The sequence below is a fragment of the Colius striatus genome, chromosome 1 (genome assembly GCF_028858725.1).
Source record: "Colius striatus isolate bColStr4 chromosome 1, bColStr4.1.hap1, whole genome shotgun sequence".
Lineage (NCBI taxonomy): Eukaryota > Metazoa > Chordata > Aves > Coliiformes > Coliidae > Colius > Colius striatus.
The window spans coordinates 96,460,815-96,474,177 of NC_084759.1; the positions used below are offsets into that span (position 1 = coordinate 96,460,815).

The window sequence follows — 13,363 nt, forward strand, 5'->3', positions numbered from 1 at the left end:
CGCTTCCCTGCCCTGGAGCAGGACAGTTTTATTTGTAGTGCACTGAATACTCTTTCTCCTGGTGCTCAAGCTGTAGGATGTGCAACTCTTTGATAAGAGCTACCCTGGAAGAAAGGACAAATGTTTTCTTGTTGTTTCTCAAAACACCACCTACAGAGGTTGTGCAGCTGAGTGCTTCTCTGCCAGTTGTCATATCTTACATGAATGCCTGCATCACGATGTTCACAGGGGCTCTGCAGTGGGGCTTGGGAAAGGGCTGCTGATGTGAGTTACTGCTGCTGGCAGGCTAGAAGGCTTTCCCCCCCTTCCCTCCTTCCACTAAGCATGAACATCACTATGGGTAGGAGTCATCATAGGGGCTGCAACCAGGCAGCTGTCCCAAGAGAGGCTGTTTGGCTGCTTTCCCCACCTGCCAAGGACAAGCAAGGCAGACACCTGTCTCACTTTGACTTCTCTGAGGCTGGGGAAGCCTGGCCCCAGTGCATGCCCTTGAGGATGTCCTGTGGACTCTTGGAGGTGCATAAAACACAAGGCAGGAGAAGTCCATCCTGTGTAATTTCAGCAAAATCCCTAATGTTTGCATGGGGGTGGTGGTATTTCTTAGCTTTCAAGTATTTCAAGTTACAGACCTCCAGCCTGATGAGTTTGCCCTTTGGTCTGGCAATTAAAGTTCTGTAGTGTATTTTGAAGTTATTTGTGCAACCACCCCTGCCGGAAGCCAATCTGCATCTTTTCACTGTTTATCTAAATATTCTTGTTTTAATGTCTAGAATAATTCTGAATTCTCAAACTGTTTATTATACAGCTGCAGGCCATTTGAATATTGAGCTCTGCTACAAAGCTCTGCTACTGACTGCAGTTTGAATATTGAAGGCCTAATAAAGGAATATTAACCAGCACAGTGATGGCCCTAGGTTCAGTAATTATGCTGTGCCTGAAAGCACTACAAGAGTAAGGGGTAGTGTGGCATTTCTTGTTTATTTCTTTCCTTTTTTTTAAGTGATAGATGGGAAAGACCGTGAAATGCTCTGTCATGTCCTGTGAAATGAGATCATCTGTGAGACGTGGGTTTTATCTGTTCAGTGGTTCCGACCTTTCAGGGAGGGAATGTTAAATGCACCCCCCCAAAGCTGACTTTGCTCTCAGTGAAAGAAAATGACAAAACTTACTTTGGCTCTAAAAGGCAGTGGTAGACCATATGTGTCTCATAGAAACAGTGACAAGTGTGTGCTGAAATACGTGTGTGTGGGAAGCAGAGGTGAAGTGTTGATCTTGTCTCAGTGCTGGGGAAGGCTAGGGTTCCTCCTGAGATGCTTTCCCATCCTGTATGTTAGATGTATTTGAGTTTTTGGTTCTTTTAGTCTCTTTATAGGATTAGCATTGCTAATATGTACTTTTACAATGCAGAGGGAAAGCTGCATCACGTGCACAAGTTCTGGTGACACAAAGATCAGAGCTATAAAGTTTCAGCATAGGTTCTTTTTAACAGGGTTGCTTAAGGGTTCTTGCTACTGATTTTGTTTTGAAAATAAGCTACATCGATAACATGACTGTACAACCTCCAAGCATCTAAAGCACCCATGTAACTCTTGTGTGAGCAGGGCTGCCTTTAGAATTGGTTCTGAATCAGCTGGGTAGTGCTGGAGGCTCACCCCCTCACAGGCACTTCAACAAGCGCTGGGAGCAGCAGGTCAGGAGACACTAGCAGAACTGAATGTCTGGAGTGCTAAGGGACTTTGATGATTACTTATTTTTTCCTTTCAGCTTTGTTAAAGCCTCATAATTAGTGCATATTTTAAAAACATGTATCGAAATTCCATGTGCCTTGATTCCTCCAGAAGAACTGGGAAAGTCTTCATTTTGAAAATGGATGAGATTATGAAAATCAGCAGTGACATTACCTGTTGCTGTTGCTAGTATTCCAGCTATAGCAACAATAACACTTGTAAATCACCTTGAATTTTTAAGATCCTTCTCAAGCAGCTATTCATTAATCCCAACAACGTAGATTTAGTGCTGCTATCTCCATTTAACAGACACGGTACCAAAGATAGGGAGGCAGAATGCTTTCACTAAGGGGTGCAATTAAGACAGGCCAGTACAGCTTACTAGCCGAGCAGAAAGATAATAATAGAAGTGAATAGCTGTCTGCTGGCTTTACAAACTGTTTTGGACCAGCCTAGAGATTGTGGTGCTGGGGACTGGGCAGTGCTGCTCCTTCAGGTGTTAGCATGCCTTTGGAGCAGCTTTGACATCATGCCTGAACACACCTTGAGTGTGATGTAAAGAGGATAAAGCAGGGCATTTCAGGGAAGGTTCACCAGGGAACATTTTGTAGTGTTTCTACACCCAACAGTGTGCCTGTGGGTAAGAGGCACTCCTGGAGTGTCTGGCCAGTGTGTTGGACTTTGCCAGTGTTAAACCTGTCAGCCTCTTTACAAAGGTTGTGTGGGCAGAAATCAGGATGTAAGAGCCTATTGCTTCCAGCTCCTGTATGCACTAGGAACATGCTGGCATTTTTGTTAGCAACTGTCTATCTCAGAGGACCAAGGTAATTTCCTGGAGGCGGATTTGTTCGGGTATTGTGCTGGTTCAGTGAGGCCATGTGCACTTACAGATGCAGACTTTTGTTCTCCTGTCATCAAAACTTTGCAGTGAAGAAAAGGCTCTGTCTGGGTCACCACCCATCTCTTCACACCTGTGTTTCAGAGTCCATATGCAGTTTGATAATAATCTTTTTGGCAGTGATGACATCTTATGCAATCACCGTTGTGTCCACCCACTCTTGCCCTTCCTCTCATGCAGTGCTTGTACGTGTGTTTGCATGGAGCACCTGCAGAATTCAGACAGATGGAAATGATACATTTGTACTGTACATGTGTATATACAAACTACATATACATATATAGGCACATAAACACTTCAGGGAAGGTACTTGTCATCTGGATGAGTTCCCTGCTCTGCTTTACTGCATGGCTGTGAAAGCACTGGCACTGGTACTGTGGGTCAGGCATGCTGCTTCAAATTGTTCATGAGATTCAGCCACAATCACAACTGCAGAAATAAAGCAATTTATCTATGTTTGGGGTACAGTCATATACCCCTTCTCTGGAGGGATTAAGTGTGTTTGTGAGATAGCCATTTCAAGGCTGTTGCCAGTTGCCCATCTTTCATCTCTTAAAGCTGATGACAATGTGCAATTGCTCCTTACACCCGTTCTGCCAGTAATTACTGCTCAGGACTTATGTTTGAGGGGTTTTTTTTTGACCGAAAGATGAATTAAAACACAACACGTGCATGTAGCCTTAACAGATTAGAGGAGACAGAGATCTTCTCATGGAGGAGAACGGGAGCTTGGAATTGCTTGGGCGTGCTAATCTCTTCACCTTCACAGGGAGAGCTTGAGATGCAACTCAGCCTTGTTTTAACTGTATGATAGTTGGCCACAAACCAGCATTCCAGTTACAAAATGGTGATGGTGTTACTAACTGGTAATTTGTGCTGACTAAAACTGCAGTCTTGGGCATGTTCCACTGTGCTTCTGTGTAAGGGTTTTCCAGGTAGGCTTTGTGGTGATGACAACCAATAACTACTATATTTTACAACTGCTCTTTGTTTAGTTGAGAGCTTTTCTCTTTGCCAAAGTTGGTGTGTTAAGTGAGCTTCACAAATTTCATTTTGTTCAGGCTGAGGAGCTTGCATACAGATTCCAAGTATCTCAGTAAGTCATGGAGGGCCATATGCTCCTCACTTTTAGGCTGCCACATTCTTCTTCCTCTTTTTTTTTTTTTTAAATGATGGATGAAAAAATAACTTCTCATCCATAAGCATCAACTTGAAGGCTCTCAGCACATCTGCATGTCTTGGCTGGTGGCTGATTCTGTCTCAAACAGATGTCTACCCCCAGAGGTTTGTAAATGTTTTTCTATTTGGAAAAGGAGAGAGCAAATGGTCACCTGCATCTATTTAGGGAGTAATGAAGTTTCAAAAAAGCAAATGTTCTGTTTTAGATAACTCTCAACAGTAAATAAACAAACTGTATTTAACCACATTGTATTTCCTTTACACATCGTTATCTTACATAGTGTCAAGCACAAATGGCAAGAAAATCACCAAACCCAAATGTGAAGTACCATTTGCACTGCTTAAGACCATGTCAGTACTTCATTATAAGGCTGTTCTGCAGGTCTCTAATGTAGCTATGAAATGTGCACGGAGCTAAGACTTGATAAATGACATGTTGTGCCAGGAGCAGCTGAGAAAAGAAAGGGGAAAAGGGAAAGGGTCATCTTTACAAACTTGTCCAGTCCAGGAATTTAAAAGAGTAAAAGCTGGCATTCTACTTTAGCAGAAGCTGTTATGCCTCGCCTGAGTTCCAGATGTCGTCAGCCATAACTCTCCGTTCCCTGGCTTTTGTCCGTTTGGGTCACAAACCACAGCTCTGTGCAGCTTTCGTCTGCAAACAACAAAACTTCTTGAAGTAACGTTTTCTGGCAAGAGAATTGGAAGTCTGTTCCAATGTTCTGTAACTGTGGTATCCTCAAATAAAGATGTAGATGATTTATATATATATATTTTTATATATAAACTCAGAAATTCAGTTCAGGTTTTTGTTAAAGCCACTTTTGTTTTGTAATTTCCCTTTACATTTGTAAACGTTTAAGGGAGAGGAGGAAGGAGGAATTCATGCCTGCTGGCTGCAGGGACAGCACAGCCTTAACTGTAGCATGTGCAGTTGTCAGGATATACTGGAAGTGGTGGCTTGTTCTAACCAGCTTGTTGGGTATGTCCCTAGGTTTCTCTCTGTCCTCTGTGGAAGAAGAAGGGATTCGTCGACTGTATGTGAATGGTGTCAAAGAGACAGGCCTAGCTTTCAAGAAAGGTAAAAGACTTTTTAAAGTGTTTTTGGTACTGTTTGTTTAATCCTGTTATAGACCATGAGCTTGTTGGGACAGGAGGTTGATGATCACATTGAACTGGGATCCCAGAGAACATGGTCTTTTGGGAATCATAGAATCACAGAATAGTAGGGGTTGGAGGGGACCTTTAGAGATCATCTAGTCCAACCCCTCAACAGAAGCAGGTCCACCTAGATCAAGTTGCACAGGAACATGTCCAGGCGTGTCTTGAAGACCTCCAAGGTAGGAGACTCCACACCCTCCCTGGGCAGCCTGTGCCAGGGCTCCCTCACCCTCACAGTAAAACAGTTTTTTCTTATATTCAAGGTGAACTTTTTGTATTCCAGCTTTTTGTCCATTACCCCTTGTCCTGTTGCTAGATACCATAGAAAAAAGGGATGAAGAACCTGAGTATCGAATACATGGCTGTTCTGCTCTTGGGATCAGCTATGCTATGCAGTCATCCTCTTTGTTTTGACTTGTTGTGTATGTAGCAAGAGTCAGCATGTCCCTTGCAGCTAGAAAGAGTAGCAGGAGCCCTCTCAAATCAGTCCCTGAAGGATAAACAGGTACAGTAGAAGTCATCATAGTGCTCTCTGTGGCTGGAATTACTGCCTCTAGTTTTGCTTCCAGCCTTTGCAGGAAGCCTGACAGCACCTGGATCAGAAACTGGCAGTGATAACTAGGCTGCCAGGCTTGTCCCAGGGCAGGGCACGGTATGGTTTAACTGCAGCTTTCCCAAGCTGAGGTCAAACGTAACACTGCTATGCCCTTACTGCTTTTCCCTTTTGTTGTCCTTTCGGATGTGCCAGCACTGCTACTCGTGCAGTTATGAGATGGACTGGTCAGGATGCTGGGGCAGATGAAACCTAACTGGATTTTGAAGCGTAACATGGGGAGCATAAAGAGTGAGAAGACTCTCATCTCTTAATAACCTATCAGTGTATGCAGAGACCTCAGAAACACCCTCAGAGTTTTCTTGGTGGGTGGTTATTTGGTCTTGCAGAGCTTATTCAATGTCTAGCTGTTGCTGAAAGCAATGGGGGCTGGTGTCCCTCAAACTGCTCCAGCCCTTTGCCTTGCACTGACTCCGGCAGTCTGCTGAGACAGTTCAGCTCACTGACCTGACAGGAAACTCTGCTGTGGCACAAATGTATGTCCACTTTTCTGATCTGCCAGCAAGCAGAGCTAGTTGGTGTTGGAGTGAGGCGAGCAGCTGAAGTGACACATTGGAGAGACAGGACTGCACAGATAGGCACTGGGAAGGGAGAAGAAGGAGGCAGGGGAGATGGAACACTTCTGGCTTCAGGGAGCCTCGAATTGGCTTAGCTGTAGCCTGTAACTCTAACTTAGGAAAACCATATACGTAGTTCTGGAGGGCTGCTGCCTCTGTCTATTAAGCTTGAAAAGACCATATTTCTTTTCCTTCCTCACCCCACCTCAGGCCCATATGATTCTCTGGCTGACAGGGTGGGTATTCTGCCAAAAGCCTGGAATGGACGCTGGGGAGTGGCTCTCTTCCAGCCTGACACAGGGAAATAAAGCCTTGTGGGTTTCCTGTAGGGAGCAAAGAGAATATGATGGTGAGGGGTTTCATCAGATCTTCCTTATTTTGCTCTTAGTTAATGTTTGAGCAACAATTTAAACTAAGGCATGAACAGACTGCCTCCTGTGGAGCTGAAATGCTAAAACATACTTTCACTGATATGTTGCTCTCCATAATTGATACGAAAAGCCACTTCTGTATGAACAGTACTTGACAGGATATTGTGACAAGACACTACCCAGAGTTAGCAGAAAGCAGGGAGGAAAACTCTCTTCCTCCCATTACTTACACGCATGTTTGCATTTGACTGCACTTTGTAGAGTAAGCCTAACAAGATGAGATACAGTATTTCATTTTCAATCTTTTCTCCAATCAGAAAAATGAAATTTCATTTTCTCCTAATAATTTTTATGATTTTTTCTTTTCTCTTCCCGTTGGTCTGCATTAGCCAGACCATTGTTGGAATTTGAGGTGCTTGATTGTACTGAGATAGACATGATGCTTTATCCCAAATGATTCAAAATAAGGATTGCAAAGAGGAAGTGAAGCCCTAGATATGATGTTTATGGTTGCAGGCATATTAATGTGCTACTATTATGACATGGCATTGCTATGTAGAATAAATGAAATAATGCTAAATGCTTGACTTGCCTTGTTTTGTCCTTGTTTCAAATATGATTTTACAGTCCATTTATTTTGTAGCTATCCTATCTAGTTCATTTAATTCTCTCCAAAACTGCTTGCCACACTACAGTTTCTGGGCACAATTGCATGCATTTAGAAAGGCCTCAATTTTCCTAAAGAAGACTGAAACTCATTAGCTTTCTCCTTTCCATGTTTCTTTCCTGAATGTGGGTAGGTAATCTTTCTGGAGGATGCATCTCAGCTTGCTGTTCAGGCCCATCAAGTTGGGCCGTAAATCTGGGTTTTAAGGATGGCAAGGCTCATAGTTTCTATGGTAGCCCAGCCATAGAACTGCATGGCATGAGGGTAGGTCACCTCCACAGGACAGCTCTTTTGACCCGGTAAATTCCAACTGTCATCCCTGTAAATGTCAGGATGGTGTCTGGGATGCCACGGTGGTCCTGTTGGTGCCCAGTGGGCTGGCTCCTAGGGGCATGCCTGTGGAGGACTGCCAGCTTGGAGACAAAAGCTGCAGCTGCAGGAGCAATTCCGACCATACCCTGGTGTGCTGCTGCCTGCCTGACCCTAAAGATTATTTGGGATTAAATCCTGGTCCAGTTTGCTGCTGTTAGTTGGAGAGTGGGCTGGGCTGGCTGAGGGGAAGGTCAGATTTCCTGCAGCACCTCAGAGGGCTGTGTGTTTTCTGTTGGCATTGCCGTGTCACCCCTGAAGTGAATGAGAGTCAGCTGTTTCATCTGCAGATCCTCTTTTCCCAAGGGCGCTGGTGCTATAAATAACTCCTGAAATCAGACTGCAAAAAAATCACGACTAACTTAGCAAGCACTAAAATTTGCCTTTTGAAGATCCATGTTCTAGGACGTGTTTCAGATAAGGCCAGAGAGGAGGCTGTCTAAAGTCCTACACTGTACACCTTGGCTGAGTGGGAAACATTTTCTCTCTTCCTAGGTGTATGGATAGGTCACCACTTAGAATAAAAGCCTTCACTTACATGGAATGGAAAGTTAATAGCCAGAGTCAAGCCAGCCCAGCTACTCCATCCTTTCCCTATCCTGTGTGCAGTGCCTCAGAACCACAGAATCTTAAGGGTTGGAAGGGACCTCGAAAGATCATCTAGTCCAATCCCCCTGCCAGAGCAGGATCACCTACAGTAGGTCACACAGGAAGTCGTCCAGGTGGGTTTCGAATGTCTTCAGAGAAGGAGACTCCACAGCCTATCTGGGCAGCCTGTTCCAGTGCTCTGTCAGCCTCACAGTGAAGAAATATTTCTTTGGAACCTCTTGTGTACCAGTTTATACCCAATGCCCCTTGTCCTATCATTGGACATCACTGAACAGCCTGGCTCCATCCTCCTGACACTCAACCTTTACATATTTGTAAACATTAATGGGGTCACCCCTCAGTCTCCTCCAAACTGAAGAGCCCCAGCTCTGTCCGCCTTTCATAAGTCTGACTCTGTCCTTTGGTGTGTATTTATTTATGAGCAATGTGTTGTGTAGGGTGGTGTGTGGTACAGCGTCTGTTCCTTTGCAGAATGATGTGAGGGAAAAGGAGATAACTTGTTGCTGCTGTGTTGTGAAGGACTTCTGAGCACTGCACTCTCAGGGATAGTACTGGAGTACCAGCCTGACAACACGTCTCACAAAAGTCCATCACATTTCAGTATCATTTGCAGTCATAAATGTTTAGTTATGTCTAGACACAGTACTGTCTGGCACCTCATAGACACCCTTGATGTGTGTCGGTCACAGAAAGGTTACTGTGCAAGTCTTACCTGTTCCTTTCTGTGTTGCAGGCCTGAAAGCTGGTGATGAAATTGTGGAGATTAACAAGAAAGCTGCTGAGGATCTGGACTCAGCTTTGCTGAAAGATGCCCTTGTTCAGCCCTCACTGAGTCTTACCGTGCGCACCTATCCTGAGGTAGAGGAGGGGCAGAAACTAACGCAGCCACCACCACGTCGCTTGGAAAACCCATCTGATTTGAGTGACAGCACCCTGCCATTTGCTGGGAGCAACCAAGGTACTGAATTAAATGGAGAAATTACCAGGAGGAGGATTCATGCTTACGATGTGCTGGTGTAATCCTGTTGCTCCCTACATGTAACTTCTGTGGTGGAACTGAGAGGAATTAGAGTCTGAATGCACTGGGTGCATAATACATGGGAGCTCTGTAAGCTCTGGAGGTATATTATGAGGTGGTATTGAAGGATGGCTGCATATAGGGTTAGGCTGTGAAACGTGTGTCATTGATGAATGTATGTCACATCATCTAACTGTGCCTTCAGTGAACTGCAGAACTAATTGCTTGCTTCTGGGCTGCTTAGAAAGTGCCTTTATCTCTGGATTTGCCCACAGGATATATGTATGGCAGGGAAGGAGGAGGGGATAAGCATTCAACCTCTCTATCAAACACATAGGAGCTCTGTATTTTTGATGAGATGCATAAATAACTCACAAGGACAGTTCAGAACACCTGAAGGTAGGGATTGACATTACAGCCAAACATATCTAACTGCTCCCACAGCACACTGCGGTGGGAAAGGGCATTCCTTCCCACCACACTACCCTGTTCAGAGGAATAAACTGGCAGAAAATTAACCCCTAGCAAATGTGAGTTGTCTGCCGCTAGTTTAGCTTCCTGAACCAGCTGAGGACAAGCATTCATGCTGGGAGGATAGAAATGGCTGCAGAAAAACAGCTAGCCGTTCCCTCTGAAAGAGAACAGTGTTGGGAATTGCACTGGGATAGCAGGAAAGCTCCTTCACCATGTCTCCTCTTACTTGCCGGCTTAGTCTAGTTTTAGTTGCCGGCTTCTAAATATCTTCTCCCTACTCAAAAACAGAAGAGAGGATACTGGATGTAGCTGCTTGTTTTAGTTTTTTTTTTAATAATTTAAAATACAGGGAAAAATCAATGGAATGGCCAAAGAGATGTAATCTGTACATAATCAAAACTATTCTGAGCTGAGGTAAATTTTGACTTTCGGTCAAGAGTAAATGGCATCTGAATATGTCAACATACTTTGTTTTCTCCTCAAACTAAAGGTTTCATAAATGTCAAAATAATTGTTTTGACAACTATGAAACGGTTTTGTTTTGGGCATTTGGAATAAAAAGCTGAAGTAGGAGTGAGGCTGATAATTGCACTTCACTGGTGTAAAAGTGAGCCTTCTTCCAGGGCATGGTCTATCTGATTGCTGAAATCCTTTGGTGTAGGGGCTTCTGGGATGAGTCCGTGCAAACTGGAGCTAACCCAGGAGCAGTGTGGGTGCATTAGAATGATGCTGAGCTGCAGGAAATGAGCCACAGTGAAAAACAGTTTGCTTGGGCTCAAGACCACATTGACTCGTGTCTGCCTGCAAGGGGTCAGGGAGGTACAGTCTGTCTTTCAATGCTTCTGGATGCTGCTCTCATTTTGCGTAAAATATTTACTGAAAGTGGTCTAGCAAAAATGCCATTGTTCAGGTGATGGGCACACGTAGTGGTGAGAGGGAAAGCTGGACCACGTGTCTGATATTGGGGAGTGTAATATTAATAGCAAGAGGAGTAGCATGAACAAGAAAGCTTAAAAACAGCTTATTGCAAATACCTCTGAAGGAACTGATAAAAGCAACCCCATGTAAGATATGGGATAACTCCCCAAAGGCAGTTAAAATTCAACTTTTTCAGAAGAACATTTCCCCCTTTTAGTTTTCATTGAACTTTTCCCAGTTAGGCTTTTTTGCTGAAAAATCGAGCACGAGTTGCACATTTTTGTAGGTGGCCACAAGATGCCCCCATTTCCTACATAACATCAGCTCTTCATGGGCCCTTAACATTTTGTCTTGCCTCTGCTTTTTCACTGAAACTCCACGTGCTGAGTCCTCATACCCTGACTTTTCAGTGAAGTGAGTGTCTGCCCTGTGTGCAAAGAACTGGGACTTGAGTATTTACGCAACATAGTGATTTCTAAAGCAGAGCAGTCACATTTTGTAACACAGGGTCTCAACAGCTCTTTTCAACAAGAGCTGTTTCTCTGCTGCTGTCAGTTCTCTGCATCACTATTTTGTGGGTGTTTGCGGGGTCCTTTACCTTGCTGAGCGTGAGATAGTGCACAGTTTGCCAAATGTGTCTGGAGAGCTTAGCATTTATGCCTTGTAATGTTGTCCAGTAATAACCCTGTGTGCCCCACATGAAATGAAGATACAGGACATGGCTAATGGACATGTCACCGCTAAAACAGACCTCCCGCCTTTGCTGCTTTGTAGATATGAATTCCTTTGTGCAGCTTTCAACTTGAGTCACGCCTGTCCTCCTTTGTAAGCTTCTCCTGAGCTGGGTTTTTGTCGCTGTCGCAGTGGTGTGGAACAGCTGCTTGTTTTTCCATGTCCTGTGGTGAGCACATGAACTGTGTGGTGGGCCAAAGCACTTCCTTCATAAATAACTCTACAGGACCTGGGTTAAGCTTTGGGGCTTCCTTTTCCCTTCCTCAAACTGGGAAGAATACTTCTTTAACCAACAACAGCAACTTAATAGCCCATTGGCAGATGTGCAGGTGTTTCTGGCGGTTTCTGAAAGCACCTGTAGTTGCCATATGAAATATGCCTCTGAAGAATGACACTAAGATGGTGTTTAAAGCTAAACAGTGCTGATGATCTAATTTGGGATGACTTAAACTGAAGTGGGAGTGAAATCAAGGATCTGCACCCAAGTATGTGATTGGGAGGCAAGCTCTTTGATCTTCCCCATCAATTTCTCTCTATTTAGATGTTTATAGGAGACAGTGTTTTACAAAAGCCTTTCTTCTTCCAGCCCTGTGCTTTTTCAAGTATTCATTACCAAAAATGGGATCCACATGAAATTTTAAAGAGGGGTACATGTTTTTATTTGAGACACTGTATCTTCAATTTTTGGTCTCAGCTCCACAGCATCTTGTAGAGAGCAGTGAGGTACGACATATCCACTGACCCATTTATTTGTGTGCTTGTTGATCACTGGCAGTTTGGCCGACGAGGCAAATCAGCCTACTGATTTCTATTATTCGCTTTATTTATAGCATGCAGACTTTCTTCAAACCTGAAGTTGTCTAGCTTCCCTTTCAGCAGGGATGTGAAACAGTTCTGGGCCAGAATGCTAGCAGGTAGAAATCACCTGTAGGCATACCCGTTCTCCAGAAATTCAGGGTCTGTTTGGCTGATCATGCTGGTGTCCTATCATTATCTTCTTCACTAGAAATCCTTCATCAGCCATGAAGACAGCAATGGGTAGATTTTGTGTGTGTGCGTGTGTGTGTGAGGGAAATCATATTGTGTGTTTTCAACAGAAAGAAGCTGTGTTACCTCTTTCTCAAGGAAGCTTTCCTAATGCCTTATTACTCAGTGGGAGCTCTTCCAGGAGCAAAGTGGGGCTGCGTTTCTGAGAGTTGACCTCTCTGAAGTGACTGACCATGCTCCTGTGTACTGAGGTTGGGGCTAGAGCTGCAAATAGCTCTGTGGCAGTGGTTACTTCATTGTGTTTACTTAACAAGTTATTCTTGAAATGACTTTGGATTTTATATCCAAAAGATGATGAAAAACATCATCTTGGGTAAGATATATACTTTCCCCTAGGGATTCACACTGCATCAGTTTTGCAGAGGCACAAGTTTTGTTCTTTTAATCTATTACCGTTTTTCCTGGCTTCCTGTCTTCTCTCCTGCTAATGCAGTCTGCATAAATCTGGTGGAGGAGGACTAGCTCTCATTCTGTCTAGAGCCCTGCAGCATGTTTTCACTATTGCCTAAAAGGATCAGTGAGAGCTGTCTCCCTTTCCCATGAGGAGTATTTTCTTTCCTTATTCTGCCCTGCTCAGCCCGGGGAATGAGAGGTTGAAAGCTGGAAACACAGCAATGCATTTCTCCAAAGTCACAAAGAAGATATTTTGTTATTAGAAGGAGATTTGGGAATGGAAGTAGTATCCTTATTTGCTTGTGGTCTCCCCACAATTCACCACTTTTTGTTTGTTAAACTCTAGGGTACAGTTTCAGAGGTTTAGGTTTTGCATGCATCTATATTTTGGAGACCTCTACTATAAGAGATAACTCTGCAGGGACAACTGTGAGGCATATAAATCAAAATGCAGAATGTATAAATGATAAAATTTCAATGGGTGTATTAATCTTCTAGATATGAAGTAGCTAGGTATTTTTAAAGAGTCTATTATTTTGTCACTCAGAAAGTAGGAGAACCATGGGCTGAAGCTAACACACTCTCTAAAGACTATGGTATAAAACTGAAACAAACTGTCATTGCACTGTAAGA

General features: G+C 43.8%; 1 protein-coding gene across 13 annotated transcripts in view; it reads left to right on the forward strand.

The window, feature by feature from the left end:
* Positions 1-13,363, forward strand: part of TIAM1 (TIAM Rac1 associated GEF 1) — a 201,480-nt gene that overhangs the window by 158,543 nt on the left and 29,574 nt on the right. For all 13 annotated transcript variants that reach the window (XM_062002044.1, XM_062002004.1, XM_062002035.1 and 10 more), the window contains 2 exons: positions 4,796-4,882; positions 8,882-9,106. In XM_062002044.1, coding sequence (XP_061858028.1) covers positions 4,796-4,882; positions 8,882-9,106 — 312 coding nt within the window. The remainder of the gene's footprint in view (positions 1-4,795; positions 4,883-8,881; positions 9,107-13,363) is intronic.